The sequence below is a fragment of the Pseudoliparis swirei genome, chromosome 18 (genome assembly GCF_029220125.1).
Source record: "Pseudoliparis swirei isolate HS2019 ecotype Mariana Trench chromosome 18, NWPU_hadal_v1, whole genome shotgun sequence".
In the NCBI taxonomy this organism is placed as follows: Eukaryota; Metazoa; Chordata; class Actinopteri; order Perciformes; family Liparidae; genus Pseudoliparis; species Pseudoliparis swirei.
In genome coordinates this window covers 11,984,623-12,011,094 of record NC_079405.1, presented here as the reverse complement: position 1 = coordinate 12,011,094, position 26,472 = coordinate 11,984,623, and the positions used below count along the sequence as shown (strand labels likewise).

General features: G+C 39.9%; 1 protein-coding gene across 1 annotated transcript; it reads right to left on the bottom strand.

Annotated features, from left to right (window-relative positions):
* Window positions 1–14,487: 14,487 nt before the first annotated feature.
* On the bottom strand, window positions 14,488–25,961 carry mst1ra (macrophage stimulating 1 receptor a). The gene is made up of 21 exons (XM_056437742.1): window positions 25,818–25,961; window positions 23,911–25,211; window positions 22,311–22,487; window positions 21,990–22,109; window positions 21,288–21,458; window positions 20,349–20,515; window positions 19,801–19,930; window positions 19,560–19,696; window positions 19,255–19,431; window positions 19,042–19,141; window positions 18,709–18,933; window positions 18,423–18,569; window positions 18,161–18,323; window positions 17,977–18,066; window positions 17,506–17,715; window positions 17,331–17,411; window positions 17,053–17,234; window positions 16,853–16,962; window positions 16,033–16,198; window positions 15,813–15,949; window positions 14,488–15,608 (listed from the first exon to the last, which is right to left on the bottom strand). The coding sequence occupies exons 2-21, from the start codon at window positions 25,114–25,116 to the stop codon at window positions 15,377–15,379; spliced, it is 4,128 nt and encodes a 1,375-aa protein (XP_056293717.1). The 5' UTR covers window positions 25,117–25,211; window positions 25,818–25,961; the 3' UTR covers window positions 14,488–15,376.
* Between the last annotated feature and the right edge of the window lie 511 nt (window positions 25,962–26,472).

Below are 26,472 nucleotides of genomic sequence, written 5' to 3'. Positions count from 1 at the left end.
CTGCTATGCATTGAGTAGACCATTCATCTCTTCTTGGGCATCACTGGCTCATCTGACCACTGTCTTCTGATGTTGTTTTGTTGCCATGGTCACCCAGTGCTCCTGTATGCACCATGGTACGGCAGAATAGCTCATGGACATTTCTGCTCAAGGGCATGTGGCTGAAACTCCATTTACTTATCTGAACTCAAACACAGTTTACAAAACAAAATCCAGAATACTAAGCAAACTAAAAATAACAAATCACTGGTTTTGCATTTATTTTACCATGTCCCTAGACATCAAACAGCTGTATGTATTTACTCTCGCTGAATGCCTAATGACACACACCATGACCCAGGTAACAGATTACATTTAGTGTGAAGCTGGCTACATAAACAAAAGGCTGAAACTCTATTCAGATGAACCTAGATAGTCAATGATTGCTGTCATTGTTTCTCAGAATGAACCATCAAGCTAAGGGGAAGAGAAATAATAGACACTTAGACAACGGTGCAAACAAAGGTATGTGGTAGTTTTTTTTCAAGCAGTACAACATGCAGCAGCTTATTGGAAATCAGGGGTTATATCAGTATCTGTTTCCAACGAGTTTCCTTCAACATTAGATCTTGTTTAATTCATAAATAAGACATGCATATTTCCAAAAGCATCAACATTTGTCTGTGAACCTCCTACAAAGTGTTTCCTGTCTTAGGTGGGCTCCGACACAAGATTCCTTCTCATCACATCTACTATGGGTTCGCAAACTTTTAGCACAGTTCACATGTATGTTAGACTATTGATGTGATGCCCTGCATGTAATTGATCTCCGTGCAATGAAGGACCTCTGTGTATCTCTGTTTTATGGTTTATTCAGTAGATGACGGGCAGCTTCATGTCCTAACTTGTCAGAGCTCTTGTCCTCCATCCTTCTGAGGTGTATGCAGTAGTGGCTTAGTATTGGCAAAGTAAATGCATTGCACGCAAGCATTTTAAGTGTGAAATGATGACAAATAATGACAAGGAGGCAGGGACACCGTGAGACTGTTAGACTGAAAATGTGAACTGAAGAGGTGCTGCAGTCTGAGTGCATGAGCAGCATGCCTTATGTAAACCTGAAACGCAGTTGGAGCGAGTCTTAATGAACTATAAAGCTCATATTGTGCATGGACTTGTTGAGCGGCGAGCAATGAGCACACATATGCGTAAACTTTGTCTTTGACAGCCAAACGGCTGAAGCCGATTATAGTCTGGAGATGTGCGGACAGCCTTCACTGCTCACGCAGACGGACACTTTATATAGCCTCCTGTCGGCTTTTTGCGCATCGCCCAGGTTTCATTCATGTTGCAGAAAACTCCTCAAATCACGTGAGCGCGTCTGATCTTTCAACCGAAAAGATGTTATCGTCGCAAAAGTTTTCGAAACCGATCATGCGTCCTCCATGTGAGTAGGTACGCGAGGTGGCCAAGACGTCAATGACTGGATGAATAAAGCTCAGAAAACATTCCTCGACATTGTTCAATGCAATCGTATGCTGGTAAACCGAAGAGTACGCAAATTGTGTCCACTTACCTTCAATGAAGTGAACTGGTAATAATCAATAATCCCGCTATCTGTAATATTTTAATATTTTCCTGTTGCGGCTTCACTTTTCACTGATGCTACAGTCAGCGTGCTTGGAGAGGGATTTAAGATTCTCGAGCATTTCCAACAAGTCAGCTTGTTCATGGGAGAATTACGTGAACGTGTGATAACAGCGGACTATGATGCAGGAAGGAGGGGAAGAGTGTGTGCGACGTGCACCACTACAACGCGTGCGCGCGTGTGTGTGCGTGTGTGTGTGTGTGTGTGTGCGTGTGTGCGTGCGTGTGTTTGTGTGCGTGTGTGTGCGCGTGTGTGTGTGTGTGTGTGTGTGTGCGTGTGTGTGTGTGCATGTGTTTGTGTGTGTGCGTGCGTGTGCGTGCGCGCAACAGTGCAGCAAATGTTTTGACAATGGAATCGTGATATTTAGCACTTTTATCAGTGATTGTTTGAGGATCAAAAGTTTTATTTTCTTCAGAGATCATCCGGAAGTTGGTCCTTATCATTCAACGGCTTCATTTGGTCCCAGAAAAAGCATTTTTATCTCCCAAAAAACAAAACGTATTCATTATTTTTTGCACTCAAAGCCTCCATCCATCTCTGATCTCTTCCCACAGGACAGATGGCCAGTGGTCATGGGTCTGTTTGCGCACTGATTTTCAATATCAGCAGTAGTGGTTCAATTCGATTTTTTAACGATTTTTCAACACTTCATTTCGGTAGAATAGCGCATTGATTGTATTTTTAATGAAATTACATTATTTGATTTAAGACATCACATATTTAATAATGAAAGGTAAATCATAAAAGATGAACAGATTGACAGCACCACGGGAGCAGGACGGTAGAAAACACGAGCTAAACACTGGACGTTATAATAATACCTGTATAATGTAATAATGCTATAGAGACAACCAACATACATTCATTCAAAACTGTACTAAAATGAACTGAAACCATGCTGCATGGAGGTTATGAAAATGCCTTTGCAAAGCAGCCAGAACTTGGATTTAACATAATTATTATATATGGACTATGCCTTGTTCAGAGTTGATGCATGATGTAGAAATTAATCTGTAGGGAAAAAAACTAAGCATTGTCTCTTCTCTTCTTCTCTGATGAAGTGAGATAGAAACAACATTACCACCCTAATGCACCCGGTGCCACCTTCAACCTCTTCATTGACAAGGTATAAGTAATTCAATCATGTGTTATGGATGAGACTGCAATGTACATGTGTCATAGTGTGTTCTGTTGTAACAGTTATTGTCTAAATATACATTTTTGGAAGTAGACGACATTGGAAACATGTATGTTATGTTAAAGTTTGTCTCAAAAATATCCAAAAGCTTCCACAGATTTTACAAGAGCTCTGTGTGCATGCGGCAGCTGAGTAGTTTCAAGAGAGAAAACTGATCTGCCCATTAGTAGCGCATTGCAATTATGTAGAGGTATACAGAGGATATGTTGGGATTGCTGGCAGGCAGACTCTGTAGCATTGGTTTATATAACATGAGTGTCTCCTCCTAAAATGAGTAATGCCGCTAAAAGGCCATTGGGATAACAGGAAAGAGAGGGATCATCTTTAACCTGCTCCCCACCTACCCACAAAAACACCTACTCTCTCTTTTCTGACTCCCGGTATCACACAGCTCACCAGGACTCTGGTTGTCTTAGCAATACAGGTTGTGCTGTATCACAATTCTAAGTCTTGGAATCCCTTATACCACTGTCATTATTTTAGAGCGAGAAGTTTATCATCCTCCTCAAATCCTCAATTGCAGGAGGGAGTCAACCACAGCGGCCTAAATTTAAGTCTAAAAGTGTATTTGAGACTTGAATTTGAGTAGGGAAAGGCAAATTGGAACTTGTTAAATTGTAAATATAACTTGGAAATATAATTATAACGCAGGTGACACAGTTGCCAAAGTAGCAATTATTCACCAAAAGTGAGGAGATTGGGAGTAAAATCACAAATAGGACTCAAGAACCCTATATTTGAATATTCTTCCGATAAAAGGTGAGGCAAAACCATTTTTGGAGACAGCACCGACATATTGCCAGAAGCACGAATATGTCTAGCATGAAAGAAAAAACATGACACCAAGAATTAACCCTCCAGTTTCTTCTCTGAACTACCGGCCACCTTACGAGTTGGAGGATTATTCTAATTCTGGAAAAAAATTCTCAATTTTTATATTCTAATAATCAATGTAACAGCTAAATTGCTGTTGACATCCACAATTTTGGTGCGCTGTCACCATAGTAACAGCCTCTTTAGGGACGTGGATATTGCAGTGTATATGAAAGAAGAAGCTTTTATAAAAGTCATGTTGCACTAACAAATCTGACAGCGAGCATTCCTCAAGCAACTTTTACGACCATGTTAAAATATCTGAGACTTCAAGAGTATTTGCAATATTATGAATATGAATATTGCTAAATTTAAATTTAAACGTTGGTGACATGAGAGTCCGCAATATCATATATGGGGATTTAATGAGTCTTGGAGTCAGAATAGCTTTATATCCCTCGGTCTCTCGGTACACTACTATTAGTACATCTTCTGTTGCCATTTAATAGGCATAGTTCTAATTAAATTAAGTGTTAAATTCAGTTGCATTGCCAGTATTTTGAAAGTAGATCATCGACCTTCTACACTCAACTCATAGACAAAAGAGAAACTGGTAACTATTGCTGTTAAGGCGACGCAATATACCGAATCTGTGTCACGAAGCTCGCAAGCAGTAAGTACCTCACTGTGCTTCTCTGAAACTATCAATGCTCTGCTCATCCTTATGTTACCATGGCTGCAACTAGTTTATTCAGCATTTGTAAGTCTATGAATGGACTCGGGTGACTCCCCTGCTGCACTGTTTCAACATGTATGTCTTCTTGCCTGAAATACCATTACATGTATGTGTTTGTATATACTGTACATATATATGAAAAATATCCCTCTCAACTCCCTTTCTCAGACCCAGACCTGACATGAATTGATCTTGGTGCATTTCCCCTTGTTTTAGGAATATTCTAGCAATAGGTGATTGTATGTATGTATGTATGTGTGTGTATATATATATATATATATATATATATATATATATATATATGTATGTTATCACAGAGGTCGAAAAATGTCTTGAGGTCAATCAATTGTTTTCACGAAATAGGATTAATTTTCTTTATTCACAGTGCAGGGTTGGCCCTGAAATCTTCTTCTGACCAACATTTTTTTTTCCACATTCATGTTCTCAAGCTTGCAAGATGAGTCAACTTATAGTTCAATTTAGTTGTCATAGAAACCAAAACCGATAGTCATGGGGTCTGTGATGGAAACCTTTGAAGGGCTGAATGCATGCTTCTCACAAGCATCAGTGGAGACCTTGACAGCTCGTAAAGCAGTTTCTGAGGAAGTTTAAAAGGTTGCCTAAGAAAACAGTGATACAATTATACAATGTGAAATGTAATGATTGATTTAAAAAGAATACACATCAAAACATACATAAAATCATGACTGTTAATGTGATAAAATCACGTAAAATAAAGTTTCAGTAACATAAAAGTACTTCACCATAAAATATTTAAAATACAACAAAGGATTTTGCAAATAGGAGATCCAACAAAACATTGACATAGTAGCAAATGTCAATTTGCCATATGAACATATAGGCGAGTAATATCTACCTAAGCACTTTTAAGTGTTGCAATCTGACCTTCTCTTTTTGAACCTAGTCGGGCAAGTGTATTTTAGTGCATGTCCGTGCACGTGAGCATGCCACACTGGCGAGGTCATAGCCACCGCTCTGCACTGTGCTCATAAGGCAAGTGCAGCTCGTAGCGCTGTCCCTAAGCTCAGCATCCACCCTCCAGTTCCCCCTCAATTAAACGCTGTTGGCCTTCTATGAGCTGTTAGCACCGTGAACTGTGTGCCATCGGCTCCGCCGCCAGTTTGTTGAGAGCCGTTGAGAAGCAAAGGCAATGCTCCCCATCTGGTATATCGCATCTTTATATATTCTCAAATCCATTTTGAAAATATTTTGGGGGGATGAATGAATGTATAAAATGAACCGGCTTCATAACATTTCAGTTTATTAACATAACACCGGCTTGTGGAGAAGAAGATCTAAGATTCATTGTACGTGAATAGGCTTTCAAACATTCATATAACATGCAGTCTCTGACATAAACCAGGACATCTCAGGAACTGAATGATATTTCTGGGGTTGTACCCACATGGCTGATTGCACTTATTATAAGTTACTTTGGATGCCAACTAAATAAGTGTAATGGTATACAATTTTAGAATGCCAACATTTGGATGCTTGTTTGAGTTATTTATCAAGTGTTCTAATGAATTTTAACACTATATATACATATATATATATATATATATGTATATATATATATGTATATGTATATATATATGTATATACATATATATACAATAAATAGTCTATTTTGATATTCAAAATAGTGTTCTGTTATCCAGATTTATAACAGTGTCACTGTTTCTAGAAAGACTGAGACTGGCATTTATACCCCCAAGCAAATAAACCCCAAATTATAGCTCGGTGCAAAAGAAATTTGGATGAATCGGTCCGTTAGGAGTAAATCATCTCAATAATTGGAGAAGTCATGTGGATTTTTACTGTTTTTGCTTCTGTACTGGGAGGAGGCACAATGTCACAGATGATACCCTCACACTTCAAGCAGAACATTTGGTCCCTTTGAGGTTACCATAGCTACCACAACACAGCAAGACCGGATGTCCATAATGTTGATCAGCTTGTAACAGGTGGTGTATCTCTGATGTCAAATAACAGTCTACTTTATTGTGAAGAGAAATGAGCGAACTTGTAAAATATATTGTGTAACCCGAGTCCCCAGCTTTTAATTCAAAGTCTTAACACAGAAGAAATATTACAATTCAATTATAATAAACTAGTTTAGTACAATTTTATTGGCTCATGCTCTTGGGAAAAAGTAGCAACACATCAATTAATGTTCTTTAAAGGTTTCACATCCTTGAAATTACTGTGGTCTCTCTGCTCATGTGGAAAGGCAATTTATCTGAGTTCTCCTATGCTTCAGAGTTTATGAGATCTGCCTTCGGGTCGGCACTGACACCTAACCACTTTTAATAAACAGTGGTACTCTTTTTTACAATTTATGCAAAACTATTATGGTGTCTACACTGTTATATCCTCGGTTTAGAAAAATGGCTTTCACTTATGAGAGTAATTCAAGAATAAGGCATTTCTTTCTGTAATGATGACTTAGCCATTACATGTCTAAATGTGAAGTTGTATCTCTTTAGATATATAACATTGGATGTAGTTTCTACTCATTTCAGAATATATTCTTTTGTGGATAATCATGTTTAATATGAATACCGACTTATTGCGATGATTAAAGTGATTCTACTTTTGAACATATTGATATTTCGGTTTAACGGTCACTATTGAATACTTTCTAAACACTAACTTGTCTTTAATCAATATTTAAAAAATGTCAGTCAAAATTTAAAAGCCTCAAAGGATTTTTACATTCCCGTATGAGAGAACTAGGCTGATGCTGATTCTCATGAGAGATGTGGGTCACTACCTTATCTCCATAAAAAGATGAGCCAAATAAGCAATTCAGTGAGTTAGTGAACGGAAATAATGTTTTTAATGTATCCACAGTAAAGTATTCACTTTGAGGCGTATACAATATAATATTGCTTGAATTAATCATGGGAAGATATGACCCAGTGTTACTCAGTACATGAATGAATGTTATTTTCTCGAGCGTGTGTGTTGATCTTACAAAATTATTTTATTTATTACCCTGATGCAAAAACATGTATGTGGAAATTATGAATAGATTATAAAAAATGCATAAAGCCGTTGCTAATTCCCAACCATATCTATATGCCTTCCTACACGGCACTGGTATTAAATGGTGGTTGTCATAGCAACAGGCTCCCAAGCCACAACAGGGCTTTTGGAAGACAAATACAGATCAGCGTAACAGAAAATCTCATATCCACCTTTTCTGTCAACCAACCTGTCTAAACCCCACGAACGAAAGCTTACATGATTGATTTTTGTGCGGCTGTAGCTCAGTGGGGTAAGGGGGTCGTCCTGCAACCCCAAGGTTGTCGGTTCGATCCCGGCTCTCCCCATTCGTAGCAAGTCGAAGTGTCCTTGAGCAAGGCACTGAACCCCCAGTTGCTTCCCGGGTGCATCACTGCAGCCCACTGCTCCTTAATAACTAAGGATGGGTTAAATGCAGAGAACTAATTTCCCCTTGGGGATTAATAAAAGTATATATCATCATCTATCTATCTGATTATTGATTCTCTCGTTGAAGACAGACGAACTTGAGCAACACATGGACGTGTTGTTATGGATGGGGGGCATGGGGGCTCAAAGAAGGGGTTCGAGGAAGCTGGGTGCTTCTCTGTGTGGAGTTGTGCATATTCTCTCTCTGTGCCTCGATGGGTTTCCTGCACCAGTTAAAGTCCTGTTGGAAGAATAAGTTTGAGGATCTTACAAGATTTTTATTTCTCATTTTGGTTGGTGGAGCTTAAGAACTAGCGTATTTTAACTGAAAAGAAAACAGGTCAAAAAAATAAATTTAAATGTTTTAACATTCTAATACAACTTCCCATTGCAGGTATCCAAGGTTAGCAAAAGTTCGACTGGCCTAACTTCTTTTATCGAGGGCATTATTCATAAAAAAATAATTTAAAAACAGTGTAGCCCACTGATTTTTAAAGATCATTAATATTGAGAGCTACTCAGTTAAACAGTTCCAAGGAAAAGTTGATGTTCACAAATAATTTAGTTTTATTGATCACGGTTTCTCGCCTAAACCATCTGTTTTGAAGCTGTATTTTAACCTCTTAGGACATAAAAACAAAGGACTGTATATTTATTCCTGTGCATGTAAAAACAAAACGCAAAGAGAAAATGTAACTCAATCCATTATATTCTTTGACCCTATTAAATGTAATAGAGTTCAGAAATCATGAAACTCGTCATAATTAAACTTAAAGAAAATACCTCGCCGGCGCTTTGGAGGACGGTTGATGGTGTGGACGTTCTTTTTCAATGTGCCTGAAGCTACATAATATGACACGGACAGGAAATGGCTGAAGGCTTGTTAGTCCATCATTACAGAACACTCCAGGCACTGAAACCCACCACACAGAGCTGGGGTGAAACTCGAGTGTGAAACTCAAAACTTGACAACGTTTCAGTAAATGTCGATGTGTGAGTTTTGCAATCTGAAGGAGTCAAAAACCATCATTACTGAGGAGGAGGACGATGAATGAGGAATTACTCCAGCTCGTGTTTAACCTGATTCTTCTCCCTGTGTATTTGAGACCTCTTTGTACCGAGTGGATCCGATTATTATCATTCATTGCTACATGTGTTTGTATTTAGTTTATGTCACCAAAGTGGTAAAGTTCTTATTGACAAATACATTTACTTAATTTCAGCAGGATAATCCAATCAATTGCAATACTGATTTCCAGTGAGTCCACAATACAAATATAAAAATAAACAATAAAACGACGAAAGTGGACGGATTTCCGATGTCACAAAGTGATCAAGTATACCGGTGTGCAGATAATTAAAAGTCTGTTTTTTGAGGCCAGTAATCACTCGATACAATAAGAAATCTTTGGCTATTTCAGGAGGTTAGAAATAAAAAACATCCCTGTGAACTTATTGTGATACTGCAGGTCTCACAATAATGTTTTTATGTTTCACATTTGTAACTGTGGTTTACATTCCTGGCTTGATCATCTAAAATATGAAATTCATCCTTTGGCTCTTCCATGTAAGACACATTTACTTGTGATTGTTAAAAGTGGATTTATCTTGACTACATGTTGTACTGTTAGTTTAGTTGAGTGGGAGTCTGACTCCTAATGTGATGGAGGTAAGATGTTCCTTTCTAATAGCAGTTGTTCATGAAACTTGTGAGGTCTTACTTGAATAGGCTTTCGATTCTAAAGCCTATTCAAGTAAGACCTCATAAGTTTTCTTGTCAATAATCTTGCAGTGGAAAGAATCTAAAGTTTAGATCCTTTCCACTGCAGGATTATTGACAAGAAAAGCATCAGAAACTATATATTTGTCGGCCGGAGGGGTGACGCAGTCCTTGACTGAACAAATAAATTGTTCCTAGTACATCGTATCTTATTCACAGGTGTGTGTAAATAATTAATTACTGGGCAGGTTCATGCCAAAGTAATGTAAGTACAGAAGAGCACAGCTGTAGACACATAGTCGTACTGGAGGATTAACAGTAGCACACACCTCGCAATTATGCTTCTTATCTTAGTAAATGGACGCTCTTGTAATTATTAAATGGTACATTTTGAGGTTCCAGACAAGACAGCTTACTTTTAACATTACTTTATCATGAAACCACTTTTACTGTCAACATCATGACAGTAAAAGTATTGTACACAGGTTATTGTGTTATTTAAAAAATACAATACAACAGTATGGTTGTGGATTTGTCAAATAGTAGTTGTCTCACCTTGATGAGCAACAGTAAAGAAGTGTTGCCCTCCTCCTAATTTCAGAATAACAAACTGCATCTGGTTTTGTATGGGTCGTACGACAGTGAATACCAAATGCTGCTTTATTTAACTTAACCAACTCACCTTTCTGGAACTTGATGACAAGGGAAAGCCAGCAGTGTGCCATGAGTATGACTCTTCTGGATTGTATCCTGTCCCCCAAAAGTACCACATGCTGAAGCATTATCCATAAACAAAAGAATTGAATGGATGAGGAGAAAGCATAGTTATTACTGCCAACACATGAACAAAACTATGTAATATGGACTATGTAATCCAGAAATGGTTATGCCTAAAAACGAGATTCCATATGACGTCATTTTCCATTGTTGTCTTTTCTGCATGTAATAAAATTAAAGTATTAAAGTACCTGTATTTCCAAGGGTTTTAAACTACTTTCAAATGGTACAATTGCCAACATGAAATAATTGCAGCTGCAAGGCTCTTGACACGAAGGTAAGATAGCTGAATCTCATTTATTTACATTGTGTAGGTGCTGTAATTGCGCACAAACACACACAACAATGTTCTACCAATCGATATGAAAGCAATTTCTAAAAATGGACAGCATTGTGTGGAATCCTTCAGGTTTCTGGACTCCAGTGGACTCCCGAAAAAGATGCAATGCAGTCTTTCCTCAGCTTGTCTTTCACAAGGAAACAGGCAGGTAACATCACTGCAGAGCATCACATCCTGGACACAACATGTTGGAACCTGTTGGTGCTGCAGAACCCTGGACCCCAAAACAACATCAGTCTACACCCGTGCAATAACCTTATGACACTAAGCATCCGCTTCACCAGTAAATTATGTGACTATGTCACTGTGATATTATCACGATCAATACAAATATAAGCATCTCCGTAAACACTCTGAAAAACTGTCATATCCACCCAGCTCATGTTCACCGTGGGAGCTGACGGAGCCTGTTTCATCATTAATGCAGAATTAATTTTATAAGCCGACACATTAACAACGGCAATGATGACAGTTTATCGCCTGAACATATTTCTTTCCCACACCTTTATTTGCATTTGTGTGCTCATCGTGATAACATAATCAATATGTCGGTCTTATTCAGCATGTTGTGTGTATAACATGAATCTTTGCAGCAACAAAGTGTGCATTTTGTAAACTGCAAAATCCCCTCGGCATACGGATAACAAGATGGATGATGAAAAACTCTTAACAAATACAGTTAGCGATGTGCCTTATGTGGCCTTGTGCCTCTAAAGCACTTTCATTGCTCGGCAAATTTCTGTTTGCCTTTCAATATAGTCCCATCTGTGGAGACATTCACTCAGAGAGCAGCGACGGGAACAAACATAACACTTCTCTCTTTCTGTGACCTCCCAGGTCCTCGTCCTCCTCTGAATGCAATGCAACAATGAACAAGAGCAAAGGAGAAGGAGGAAGATTGCCTCACTATTCAGGTATCTACTGATGGTACACAAGCTCAAGGATAGCGGGCTTGATTCAGAGAACACAGGTGGGAGAAAGGCAACTCCCCCACTTACAAGAGATTTCACACGGGAAGTTAGGCATTTACCAAATAAAGGATTCAGCTCGTTTCTTAAGAAAATAGTGACTACAATTATTTATTTCATGAGGATGCAGAATGACAGATATGCTAAAGGTTAGCTTTTTACAATACACAAGAAGCATTTACTAGTAATTAGAATATTTTTGAAGATTATATACACATTATATACACGAATTGTGTCTTTTATAGCAAATTGTATTGAATTTTGAATTGTTTGCTTCATATTTGAGTTTTCTTATAAAGATTGATACATTGGCACATTTGCTGCGTTCCTGCTTTGCATTCTTTTCCTGTCTTCCTCTGCAGACTCTTTCATAACAAACTGAGGGACCTCGAGCAATGTTGAAAATCGTCAGACTGTAGACTCCGAGAGTTGAAAACACCTGCCAGGAAGGCTGCACATCAGTGAATCAGATGTGCTTTTTTCTCCTTTGTTTCTTATTTCTCAAGCCATTTTATACCAAGTGGTGGAACATCTTATGCCTGCTGCTACAAATTAGATTTTAAGCTCCAACATGCACAGATTGTAAAAGCTCACTCGGTAAAAAATGAACAGTCTACTTTGGAAATGTAAAATCAGTAATCCATTTACACAATATTATCACTGGAGTAAATCAATTACACATATGCACAGATGATTTTGAATTCTATTCCGCTTTTCTAAGATCCCTTCACCAAAGATGTATAGTTATTAATTACATTTTTAAAAGCTACACTGAGAGTGTGAATTGCCTGCCTTCATCTTGTGTTCCTCCGTTTAGTCTGTTGAGGACACATTTGCATAAGTCTTGACAGGAAACAGCGAGCCAGGGTTTCTTTCCCCTGTCCAGTTTGTCAGGGATCACACAACAGCTGCTGGATGATATTTGCAGTTTCGCAGATCTCAACCGAACGCTGCTTCAAAACCAAGGCAGTGTGAAATAAAAGTGTAAAATATTTATAAATATATACACTTGAAGACAACAAAAGGAATTTTAGACCAGACACTTTAGAGATGTGCCTTCAGCGTGTTTCAGTGCAGCTATTCCCCCTCGCTGTGCTACTGGGTTTAGATGGGGTAGTGTGTGTTGACAATGTGTGTACTGCTATATATATTGACTAACCCTTCAAGCTAGTTAGAACCAAGAGGCCAAGCACCTGGGGGATTTTCTACTACCCAACATACTGTGCATGTGTATCCAGGACCAGTTGACTAGCTTACTTTCTCCCTTAACATCCTAAACACTTTTGCAGTACGGCTGTTTACCGGGTCAAGCCTGACAGTTGCCCCATGCAATTTGCCTTCTGCATTGAAATCAAATCCTGCACAAATACGAAGTAAAAACAATAAAAAAATTATTTAAATCATAAGATTCATGGTCAAAACAGTGGAAACATATTGTTTTGAAGACTATGTGCTGTTTGTCAGTATAACCTTGTTACCCAAAGCTGATGCCAATCTTTCTTTTTTCTCTTAATTTTCAATTCCAGTGTGCTTGTTTTATGTCAAATTGTATTTTAAATGTCAACAGCTTTATTCAATCCCAGAGGCTGCGCTTGTATGTTCATTATGAGATCACAATGACGAGTTAGAGGACACATCCGTACAAAATCAAACTTACTTGAAATACTTTATTTAATGGCAGAAGCCTCAACTGTTTCAATTGCTTATTGGCTAAGATTCATGTGCATTGCATGCTGTATATTTATTAACTAACCTCTTCTTTTCCACTGATCTCCTCTTCTTCATCATATACAGCCCATAAATACTAAACGATTTGAATTAAGTCAGGGATTTCTTTTATTTCTTTGAAGACTTGATGGTATTGAAAGAGCAGGTACTTTAAATTGTAACTTTATATCCTGTGTGTGCTTTTGCAATACTTAAATAAAAGCAAATCTCAAATGCAATGGTAGTTCACTGCAAGAAATATCCATCATTTTGTCTTTCTGTTCAGCATCTAGCTACAGACATCAGCTAATTTTCAAATCCAGAACCTCTACCTGAATACAACTAGAGCCCGCCATCATCACTGACACCTTTCCAGTAACTGAAGGCAAGGAATATATTTTTTTTAGAGCCATACATTATTCATAGAGTATCACAAATGCTAGATTCACAGATCAGACAGAAGCTTGCAGTTGACATAACTCAGACCTTACAGTGTGTGTTTTAAGAAAGAAAGAAGAAAGAAATTATGTATCCCTGTTGGGAAATTCTTCTCTGCATGCTGAGTTATTCAGGAGCAGTGGGCTTCAGGGAAGCCTCCAGGGAGCAACAGGGGGTTCAGGGTCTTGTTTAAGGACACTTCGACATGCAACTATGGGGAGAGCGAGGATCGAACCGGGTACGTTGCGGTTACGGGATGATCACTCTCCCATCTGACCGAGAGACAGGGCTGCACTGTCATTTGCTTTGATGATACACTTTATAAGGACTTTTCTTGCTTAGTGATCTGCTTTTTTTTCAGGACAAAAAAAACAATTCTGAATACAATTTGTGTTAATTCTTTTTCGGGACGAATTGTTTTGTGGATTATTTTTTAGGATAAATTCAGGGTGAGGCTTTGAAAAACAAGTTTCGAGAAACCTCAATTTGTTGACACCCTTTACTTGAGAAGTATCGTGTACAATCGACCATGTGTCTGCGCGACAACGCCCTTTACTGTGAAACTTAGAGCAAAGTTCAAGCTTGGCAGGAAGGAGAGAACATGCAGCAATATACCAGAGCCAAAGTTATTACCCCTAGAATATATATATATATATACATACTGCAGTCAGTCTAAAAGTTAAAACATCGATGCATAAATTCAAATATCCCATTGATTGTTTAATTAGCTGTGAAGATCATTGTAATTACATGCAGGCAACAAGGGGAAATGCTCAGTGTGGATTGTGTTGATTGAGTTGAAATGAATGGATCCGTTTGCTCAGGTGAATATATTGCAGTTGTACTGTTTGTGTAACCCATTTGTGTTGAGCTGTCTGCCGTAGTGCAGCAGACGTCACTGCCGCAGCCATAGAAGCACTACATGCTGAAGAAGGAGGCATCGGTTGCACTCTAGTGGTAATGGCAGGTACTGGATGAGTTTCTGGACCTCGATGATATCTGACCAACACGGGCAGTTCGCTGTGTGATTCCGTAGGTGCAGAGCTTCTGGCTGAGTATCAATGGCTTTAAATCATTGAGTTACTCTGCATGCAGTCGGATGATTTCACATGTCCACGTCCTTTAGTATCAAGTCCACATTCTATAGCCTATATGAAGAGATATCATCTGTATTATATCCCCATTCAGCAGGAAAATTGTGTATATATATATTATAATATATATATCATATTAAAAAGTTGACTCTGTTATAGACCCCGTCTAATGCAATGGCTTAGATACATATATTTATATTACAGCACAGTCTCAACTCATCCTATTCTGCAAGTTGGAGAACAATTGCACATTTTACATTCATTTTGTCACACTCCTTTTCACTACAAATAAAACGTGGTCACAGGGATGGGGAGCTTCCAGCATGGTTTTGTCTCAGATCCAATAAGAGTTTTTTGTACCTACAGTGTCTTTCAAATCAGTAGCCAAACCTTCAACGTGACGCATGATTGGATCCAGGATACGGAGTCACTTCTCCTGTGTGCTGTCCAACTTTAATCCAGATCCTGCGTTCCTATTACAGAGTCTTCGGACTTTGCACCCTCAGCTGCCATCAGCACTGTCTGTGTCGTAGTCTGAGGCCTCGGCCTCATCTGCTGATTCAGTCAGGGGCGGGTAGGGCCGGGGCTGGTCTAAGTTGACATAGTTTACTTTCAGATTTATGTAGTGCTCTCCTTCCAGACCGGACAGGAGGAGTTGCACTTCTGTAACGAGGCTATTGAAGCTCGGTCTGCACTCAGGCTCTGGGTCCCAACATGTCAGCATTAAAGAGTAGCTGTGGAAGGAATACATATGTCAATGAGTGAATGAGCAAGTACGTCGGTAAATATGTATGCAGCTCAGTGAACTATCGGATGCCATTCTGAGCTTAAAAATATAATATTTAATTGAGATGTAGATAATGATGATAAGATACTGCAACGATTGTGGTTTGAAATAATGGCATGTGATGTTTACAGGGTGCAGATATGATTCTTACAGAGTATTGGGGCAGAACTGTGGCTGGGGAAGCCGACGTCCCTTCAACAAGTAGTGTGTGATGTCATAGGGGTCCACATTTGGATATGGGTTAGTGCCTCTGGTCAACAGCTCCCATATTAAGATACCATATGACCACTGGGGAATAGAAATGCAATATATTGTAGATATGTGATAGTTGTGAGAAGCATATTTTAGTAGACAGGATAATGAACACTCACCACATCAGACTTGATAGTGAACTTTTGTGTTTGCAAGCTTTCAATGGCCATCCACTTCACTGGCAGTTTGACCCGTTTGTGATCTTGAATGCTGTAGTACTCCTTGTCATAGATGTCTCTTGCCATGCCGAAGTCAGCAACCTTTACTGTGAATGTTTCATCGAGCCTGAACAGAGAAGGCACCTTAAGAAAACAGCTCTCTGCCACTTCCTGTTAAGATGACGCACCTCTTGACTCAAGGTGTGCTCAAAAAGAGCCAAGTGAGCTTTTATTCACGCCATTTTGGACAATCAGTTTTGATGAGCAGTGAGGTCTCCTTCGAGATTTTCTATGCACAGGTGCATGCAGAAATAGTTAAATGCATGAGGGTGGCATCAATTGTATCTTATTGTCTCGAAGATAGCAAAAAGGGTCAAAGGTGGGAAAAGGGTTTAATGTTAAATACAAATACAAATAAATAATAATGGATTCCATTTGTAAGGCACTCTTCATCCAATAATCTCAGAGTGCCACAGAGCCAGTACATAGTTAAAACTATAATAAAAAGAGGAATATTTGAAACAAGTCATAAAAGTCAACTAAAATTGATAAACGCCTTTCTGAATAATATACAAGTAATCTGGTATATTCATATTCGTTAAGTCCCTTTTACTAACTTTGTGAAGTTGTTTTTAAGGATTAACAAATGTCTCTATGCTGTAGTAGATCAGTACAAATGATGTATGTATTTATATATTTCTAATACATGACCTAATGGTGTGACAACAGCTTCTCCACTGACATGTCACAGGCCTGTAATCAGTGTATGATTCACACTCACATGCAGTTACGGGCAGCCAGGTCTCTGTGGACAAATTTTTTCTGGGCTAGATACTCCATCCCCTTGGCAACCTGAAGCCCAAAGCCGATCAGGTCTTTCACTGTTGGATTCTGTGAAGGTGGACAAGGAAGTATCAAACAGACAAAAGCCCATGTTCTGAAGTATTACAAACATCCAGAAAGCTTCATTGCGTAATTTACCCTTTCCTCACAGCGGATGAAGTGCCGCACGTCTCCATGCTTCATGTACGGTAGAACCACCAGAGGGAGCCCTTCCTTAGGCAGCATGATGCCCAGCAGAGACAGGATGTTGGGGTGGTGGAAACCTTTCATGATGATGCCCTCTCTGAGGAACTGGTGTACCTCCCCCAAATCTGTGATCCCTGTTCGTACAGCACAGGCGGTTATAGAGATTAATCCAACAGCCAGGAGCTCATATGATACAGATTTAATTTATTTTAGAAAGGGCATTCACGTACTGTTCAGTGATTTGACTGCACAGTGGGTCTCTTGCTTACTGCTGTCTATCAGGTAACCATGATAGACTGTACCAAAGTGGCCTGCATAACAAGAATATGTTTTTACTGTGAATATTTGGTAAAAATATTCGAAGGACGGAACAAAAACAACAAATATAAGAGATGAGACACTTACCTTTGCCAATAATCTGGCTATCCTCAATCCGGAGCATCTCAGCCGGGATCAGGACATCTTTGACTTCTTCAAGAAGTTCAGAGCTCAGACTGATCATTGAGAGGTTGTCCCGAGACATTAAAGGAATGGAAAGATGATCATTGCTGGCAGCATACAATAAGCCTTGGAAGGTCATTCCTCCTGAACCTGATGTTTGGCTGGACAGATCCACTGCGGCACACAAGGGACACGAGGGAACCACGTCATGACGATGTTGGACTCAACAGGCATCTTTTGTTAGCTCTCTTACCAAACAGACGACAGTATGTGATACAATCTTCTAACCTAAAAAAGTTTTAAAAGACCATCATAAAAGTGTATATTCTATTCTAATACTGATACAACTGATGATGTGGAATGTGTATTGAGCAGCTGCTGCTGATGATTAAAAGTGGCAGTAAAATGGATAGTGAATGAATTTGGATTTCTCACCTCGTCTGTAGTCGCCTGTCGGAGAGGCATCAACACCGCTGCCCATTCGGTGCCGTGAAAGCATTGTTGACAAACGATTCTCTATGTTGGCTAAAAGGATGTACAGGATGAATTCAATTACCTCTGAAAATATGCAGTAAAGTAAGTCAAAGGTAAGTGTTCTGGATTTCAGGAATTAACTTACCTCTCTTTTTTTTCCTCAAATGGATCATCACAAGTAACGCAAGGCCAGCACCCACTACCAATGCGGCAAAAATGCCCAGCACAATGCCCGCAATGACAGTGTTGTTGTTGCCGTCATCGTTGACTACTTTACCCACGGGGTACACAATCCCGTTCACTGACACCTAGAGCGGTGGAACAGTTGAGGACCCTCGTGAGATGCATTTCAATGAGTATAAAGTGAATCAGGATAACGTTGATGATTTAAAAGCAGACTCTCTCACATTGACGGCCAATCCCTTGCTGGGAATCACCAGGCCTTTGGGTATCCTGCAGGTCAGCTCATTTAACAGAACCTGGGCGTTGCAGTTCACCCCCCCAATGGTCATTATGATCTTCATACATGAACTCACTGTATTCAGTTTGTTATGCTGTTGTTACATTTGGGAAAAAGAGAAGAATGCCCAGATATTAATAATTGTGCTGTGCAAGTATTGTGATTGAGATTTGAATTCAACAAAACTCGTGATGTAAATGAAATTGTAACCGTAGAGTGTGTCCATAACATACATGCAGTGAAACTTCCGTCTCTCCTGGTTTTAGAGGTAATTCCATGTCTTCATTTTCAAAAGGAATGATGTTGGCATCCGGGTAGTAATCGAAACGGCTCGTCAAAAGATTACGCTTCCCATCCATGTGAATAAAAACATCTCCTGTGTCAGACTTTTCTTCTAGCACAGGAAAAACCGGGGCCCAGCATTCCATATGTGTGGCATTACTTGTGCCGCTGCAGACCTGAAGGGAAAAAGCACATCATGTATTGTTTGAAATCACAACAATTTAACTGAAGAGTGTACTGTCGATACAGACTTACACAAATATAAAATCAAAATGTTAACTGACTCGTTCAAGAAACTTCATGTTGGGATTTCTGGACACGTACTGAACCACAGTTGTGTGGGCAGAGTCAATATCATGACCTTCTATCACCAGCCTGGAGCCACTGTGTGTCAGTACAAATGAGCAATATGTTATTATGTCCAAACACCGTCTTATTAAGTTTATGATATCACTTAATTTGGAGTCCAATAATACGACTGGGATCAGCGTCCTAACCTTTGGAAACTGCAATGAGGATGTACAGCGGTTATCAAAGGATTTGTCTTGTAGAAGAACGTCTTGTTGGTCGTCACTTGTAAGTTGTCGATGGTGAATATCACGGGTACCTTCCCGACACCTGCTGCAGCTCCTGTGAGGCAGACGATGGAAGAACCCCCGCTGCCTTCAGGAGCACTGAAAAGAAGAGAGATAACCAGAAAGCAAATGTGTACAATTCTCTTAATTTAAAAAGGGGTCTCTGAACACAGTCACACTAATGTGTTAGAGCTCATTACTCATCTGAATTATTCTATGTTGCTCACCTTTGGATGTTGCACATTTTGCCAGCAAGGAAGACATCTCTCTGTATCCCAGATTGAAGATATCTGCCGATCAGTGTAACCGTCGTTCCTCCAAACACAGGTCCATAGTCGGGCCGGATTTCCGTGATGCTCGGCTCCTGGTAAGAAAGAGGTGAAACTTTACAACGCTACACACAAATACAGACCATACACAGAACTCATTTTAAAATGGTTTAAAGTGGATAAATGTTTTCGTTCCCACCACAAAAGAGAAGCCAGGCGTCTGTGCTGTGCCTTCGATTGAGTAGCGGCCCTCCACTTCCCCCTCGTGTACCTCCAGAGTGATAGTGAGGTTCTGGTTTGGGGTGTTTTCCTGAATCATGCATACTAGACTGTATTAAAGGAAACAAGGAACGACATGTCTGTGAATTCAATAGATGAAGATATTCCAACAGCACCTGTTGCAATAAGACAGAAACATTTCCACAGTATTCATACTCTGAAACTATTTTGTTCGGGAAAAAAAATGCTATTTTATGTTAAGACTAGCCAGCCACACCTCAGGATGAGAAAACCTTTTAACAAATCCCAAACATCCCAAATCGAATAACTAAATAGTGACAGTGTCTGAAACTCTAAAATAGATCCACAGCGGCTCTTGTTTTAAATGAATTTTTGTAACTTAAGCTGATATATATCACTCTTCCCTCATTAACTTGTTGGCTTGTGACTAGCAGTGCTCCGAACTTTCCAACATAAAAGCTGAGAAAATGAAATGTCTCTGACATTGTGTGCATGAATGCTACTCACACTTTACTACTACTCTTCTTAGGCAGCACCCGACACACGGTCCCAGAGCCCACAGTGACGATGTGGGTCTGACTGCTGATGATGGCGGGTCGCAGAGGAGACTGGAAGTCACTGCCACACAGTGTCACTTCTGTCTCAGCACCAGCATGTGCCATTTTAGGAAAGAACTGCAAAGGAAAGGGATTTCATCCAGAGGAATCAGCATCTCAGTACAATCAGTACTATTAATGTGATCGGTGTAACTTTATGACTCACTGGGTCTCATGCAGGAAACAATATATTGTTTTAATGCCCTCTTACTTTTGTTCTTATCCATGATTTGTTTTGTTTTTTGTTAGTACACGTTTTCTTATTTTTTTACTCTTTTAGGAGCGGTCAAGAACCCTCTTAACAAGATTAGGAAGAACATCTTGTCTTCACAGTCCAAAAATAGTTTGTCCAATGAAAGGAAACTTTAACATTTACATAAAAAACATAAAACATAAATTAAAAAATTTATATCATATTATATGTTTTAGAGTAATAATTATTATTGGATTATTACATTTGTGGGCTGAATAAATACTATAAATAAAAACTATAAAACCCTCAGTTGATAATGTGCCCGTTCAGCCTCTGAATGGTTTATTGCTTTTTGGTGGCATCCCTCCAATTCTTTGCCCACAACACCTGCTATTTATATAGTGTCTAGGGCCGTTACCTATTATAGTAATGAACAATTGGCTACACGCCTTCCATTTATGATCAGGTGTGAGCCATCATTCAGCACTGGTGAGAGCAGATTTGCAGATTAAGAACATTTGGTGCATCTGGCAATGGCCTTTCTTATTTATTTACACAGAAAATATAAAAAAAATTGAAGAGGATGTTGCCGCATGAGACCCGTGAGGTTTTAAACTTGATGCAGTGGCTAATCAGTTCAACTAGCTACAGATCTACCTCTGTTATCAACGGTGCACACGAGTCTTTGTTCCAATGAGAGGAACACTCATGCTGCCTCGAGCAGATTCCTGAACACCAGCCACAGTTCATGAAGCGTGGAGCCGTCAAACATATGGAGCATGCCATAAAATGTGCACACCCTGGTCCTGCAGAGGGCACCCTGAACATCTTGATGAAGGAAAGAAGAAGACGAGGGTGGATTCAGCCACACGTAGCAGAGAAAAACAGTCAAAAGGTAAGCAGGGAAACATGGATCCTCTCCACTGCTCTGCAGAAAAGCATTTTGAAATCATACTTTTAACACAGTCGAGCCTTTTGGCCGAAATGAAGAACAGAATTGATCATGCGTCCTCAAGCTGATTATGGATGCATTATTTGTTGTACTTTATATTCGTAGCTTTAAGATACATATGTGTTCTTTTGTTACTCATGTGATTATAGTGTGTGGGTTCTGACACATTAGTTATAGCAGCTTTCACCAATGAATCCATTATCCAATAGATTTTAAATCCTGTTTACTCAATTGTCCACTGAAAAATGTACACCTATTCGAGGTTGACTATGTGTGTGTTTGTTGCCATTTTACCTCTAAGGAAGACACAGTAGGGTCAAAATATTAGTCTGTTTGCACTTATGAATGGCTGCGCCCCCCCCCTCCTCCCAAAAAAGAAAAGACAAGCAGTATTTGACAAAATGTACCTTATTTCCCACCACGAAGAGAAGTGAGTCAGTTGAGTACACATCTGCTGTCCTGGACACTTGGCTTTCCCCAAGAGAGTAGTTGGCAAAAACAATAGGCCTGTACAGAGCAAGAATCACCTAAACCACACAGAGAAGGAACGTCACAAGGGTTTACATTTTGAGAGTCTTATTAATACACACAGGCTGACGAGAGTAACAATACAAATGTTATGTTGAGACATTTTAAATTCAGTTTATTGTGACTAGTGAAGAAGGCACTTGGTATAATACATTCAAAGTGCAGAAGCACACTACTTAATTACTGTGTTATGCTGCTACCTGTAGTATTCGGCCATCTGAGGTACCAAAGTGACCCAGCGTGTGATTCCCAATAGTGGTGACCAGGACAGCAGTGAAAAGGACGTCTCTCATCTGCCTGTTGAAGAGGTCTAGTCTGTAGTACGGCTTTGACACGAAAGTGGGTTTTTCCATGCATGTGGCATTACCTTCAGAGCTCTGTGCAAGCAGGAGATACACATACAGAGCAAGGGTATTACTTTTTACATCACTACATCTGAAGTATCTGCATCTGCCAGCAGCAGTCTCCGACTGGGAAGGAAGTGCTCTGAAGCTTCGCCTCCAGTCATATAGTAACAAGCTGTAAGAGGGACAAGTACATAAAACAGCAGTGACCCCGGCCCCATGTGTTGACTTTGTGACTGATTCTCAGTGCGGATCGTCATTAACTGAAACCGGACTTTCCATACTATCACACACAGAAAACAAGTTGACGACTGATGTGTGTGGACGTTTAGCAGAGCACACGTTGATAAAGAGAAATGACTCAAACAAGAGGATATGTTAAACTAATAATAAACATTCCACTGCAAAGTAATTTAGCTGACCTGCCGCAGCATGCCCCTGTTTGCTTCCCACTATTTGAAAGCTCTATATTCCCGTCATTTGATCTTTTAGGTCCCTTAGTATTTCAGCATTTGAAGCGTGAATACATATGGTATCCATGTTATTTTATTTTGCATGGATTTTTTCCATTTACCGATTAGATGAAAGATTCTCTCCTCCCTATACTCTTCACTTATTCAATATTTTAACCGTTTCCTACTTAAATAACATGCGTAAAAGACAGGCAGTCTAACGCTGTCCCTCCCTTTGGAATTCCACCTCTTTATCAGCAGGATTTATAGCTTGTGTTTCTTGGCAGACATCGCTGTCGGTGTACACATGGCTGCGGGAGCTCAAAGGACACAGTTTGAACTCCACAAAGGGGAAAAGACCACACCTTTATCATTGTGTCGAGCACCACCGACAAATGCTCTATTTCATGAGGGTGTTTTGAGAGTGAACCCTACATTTATATTTTAGGTTTAGATATAAACCACCTTGTTGTCTTCATCTTCCAACAATTTTCTACACGAGTAGCTTATTAGTTAAGTTTTCTGGGCAGGAACATGTGTACAACCGGATGAATCCAACGTAGCCTAATCATTGAGCCTCTAATCTTGATAAAACAGTTTTCATATCAACGTTCTGTACTGTAAACAGTTGCCACCCATTCACAGAGAAATACTCAAACTTAACAGAGCAGATAAACCGTGTGGCAACGTGCAGGTCACACTACTGACTCATCCACCCTTCCCTGCTCTCTCACACACCTTCATCAGAGTAGCCACTGCCCACAGGCACACACACTAGTCCAGTAGGTAAGCTTTACTTCACGCTATCCCTTATTGCTCAAGAGGATGATATAAAACCTGAAGCTTAATTAATGATACTCTACAATGTTCCGGTCACAGGTGACTTTCTTACACAGTGTTTGTCATAATAGTTCACTTCCTGCCTGGGAGGACCTTTGCACCGTTGCTCTCCTCTGACAACAGTCAGTCGTAAAAAAAAAAAAAAAAGAAGAAGAGTTACTCACTTCGTGCGGGCAGCTCTCGCTCGGCTGGAAGTGACAGAGACCTCTAGACAGCTGCTCTGGACCTGACGTGCAGCAGGCTTCCACACCTTTGTCTATTGCAAAGTTTACTTCCGCCAAAGGGAAGGCACACAGGGCTGAGTTTCTTTTAGGTTCCCCATGTGTATTCACCTCTGCAAACACCCCAAAAAGGATGTCTTCTGCCTCGGTCACCCTGACCTCTTTTGCCAAGTCCTTCCCCATTCGCCCAAAGTGTGCCGCCTGTAGTCCATTATACACAATGTCTTTGTAATCCTCTCTCCGTCTCCTCCTGCGCTTTGGCTCGTAGCGGCACTCCAGGACCACCTCTCTGTACAGCCACACCTCTGGAATCATTATCGGTAGTCGTCCAAGACGAGTCTGAAAAGCGGAGTTGCTCTTGGATGGGGTTTCTCTCTGCAGGGACACGAAGTAGACGTACTCCTTGGTGGAGAAGCTGTAGATGTAATCAATCTTGTAAGAGTCCCGTAGACCTGGGAGCACTGTCAGGCCAGAAATGATCATATCAAAGCCATCTTCAGTTGAAAGTGGCCTAAACACTGATAATGACCTCCTTGGATACCTCTGTGCCACTTCGTCATTGACAGAGGCTGCGACGAAGAAGGACGTTGTGGCTTTCTGTTCAATGATAATGATTTTGGTGCCGAGGGGGCTGGCCAGGCAGTCTGGACAGCTGGTTGGAGAGTTTAGATTCTTTTTGTATAAACACATTGGCTCTGGCGGTGTAGAGCCAGTATCAATGAAGTGGCAGATCCCATGTTGAGTACTCCCACAAATATACAAGTAGGGAGTGGGAAGTGCAGAGAGATCCAAAAGCAGAACCTTATTGTCTGTATCTACGGGATCCTCAGGGTCTATTTCTATGTCACACGACAAACAGGTTTCACAGTCAGGACTGCCAACAGGTCCAGTTTTCACATCCCAGACTTTTTCCATTTCATAGTTGACGGCCTCTATTAAATTCTGACATGCAACATACACGTCTGACCGATTCTCCTCCAAGTTCACAGCTATGTTCTGTATAGGTTTGTCTGCCTGGAAGTGGGGGAGGGAGTATTTTACAGTGAAATCCAGCTTCTTGGGTGGAGTAGAAGCACATGTGTGCTGCCCTAAGGCGGTTTGTGTTTGTATCCATATGCATACTGTCACTAAGGCGGCCCAAGTGACCATCTCCGCGTCACAGCCCACCGTGATTGAGTATTACCTTAAAGATACTTTCCTCCAAGAGAACATTCTGGAGAACCAGAATGTGGTTCTGCCCCCGTCTGTGAGGGAAACACAGAAGGAATGTTGAGATTTAACAGAAAAAGAGCAGTAACATTTGAATCTCACATTCAACAGAGATTCGTTGCTTTTGACGTGGAATTGGATATTGTAAATATCTTAGCTTGTTTAAACTGAGCAATGTAGCAAGGTATACTGAGGAAAGAGGAGCAGGTATCAGCTGCAGAGACCCATGAATGAGTAGATGCTGCTTTCCCCCCCAGACAAATAACACTTGACAGGCACACATATGACATAGCTGTGAAACTGAATGGGTTATAGAGCTGATAAAGCTCAGAATAACAAGTTGCTCGAGTCACGATAAAATCTAGTGTGGGCAAGACATAACTTGCTGCAACATGAAGAGTAACTATGGAAATGTTCAGGCCTCCAAAGACATACAAGAGAAATAGCTCAGTCTAAATTTAAAAAAAAGTAAAAATGCCAAAATTCATGTTTATAATAACAACAATTACATTTCATGTGCAGGTAGGCGATTAGCTGTGAATTATGAGAAAGTGTGTTCGGTCATTTATTAACGTGGAACAACAGCTACTCTAGACATCTTCCTTAACACATGTAGGCTGTCTAAAAAGCAATCTTCTTACCTCACTTTGAAAGGGCGAATGTCGTCGTGATTTGCCCAACAGTCTCAAAATGTGAATTATTTGAGATAAATGTCCTGTGTTAGTGAAGATCCATTCACTGACCTACAGTAGCGTCTCACCTGACAGCACCGGACTCCCACTGAGACCGAGTTTACACTAATAATGAACTACATCTAGGCTTTGGTATGAAAGACAGTCTACAGATGAAAACAGGAGCTTACACTCGCCTTCAAAATAAAAGCGCTCCAAGAAGAAGTCATCATGGTGGGAGTGATTCATGATTAGTTTATAATGCTTTCAGTTCGATTTTCAGGCAGCATCACTGATAACATTGTTCATTTGATTCATGATTTATTGCTGCTTTTTAAAAATTCAATAATTATAATAATAGTTTTACCCCGTGAGAATTTCATTTCACAGCAAGCAGTAGGCAACGTGAAATATTCTGAGGAGGGAGGAAAAAAGATGAAAAGATTGTATTTAAGAAATGATTGTGATTGCATTTAAAATAAATGGTATGCATCCCAAATGAAACATGATTTGTTGATATTACAAGCCTAGGATGATATTACAGATCTTTACTAATAATTGCTGTCACAATTAAACACACAGATCATGAAAATCAGACTTTACATTTCACTGAATGACATTCAAG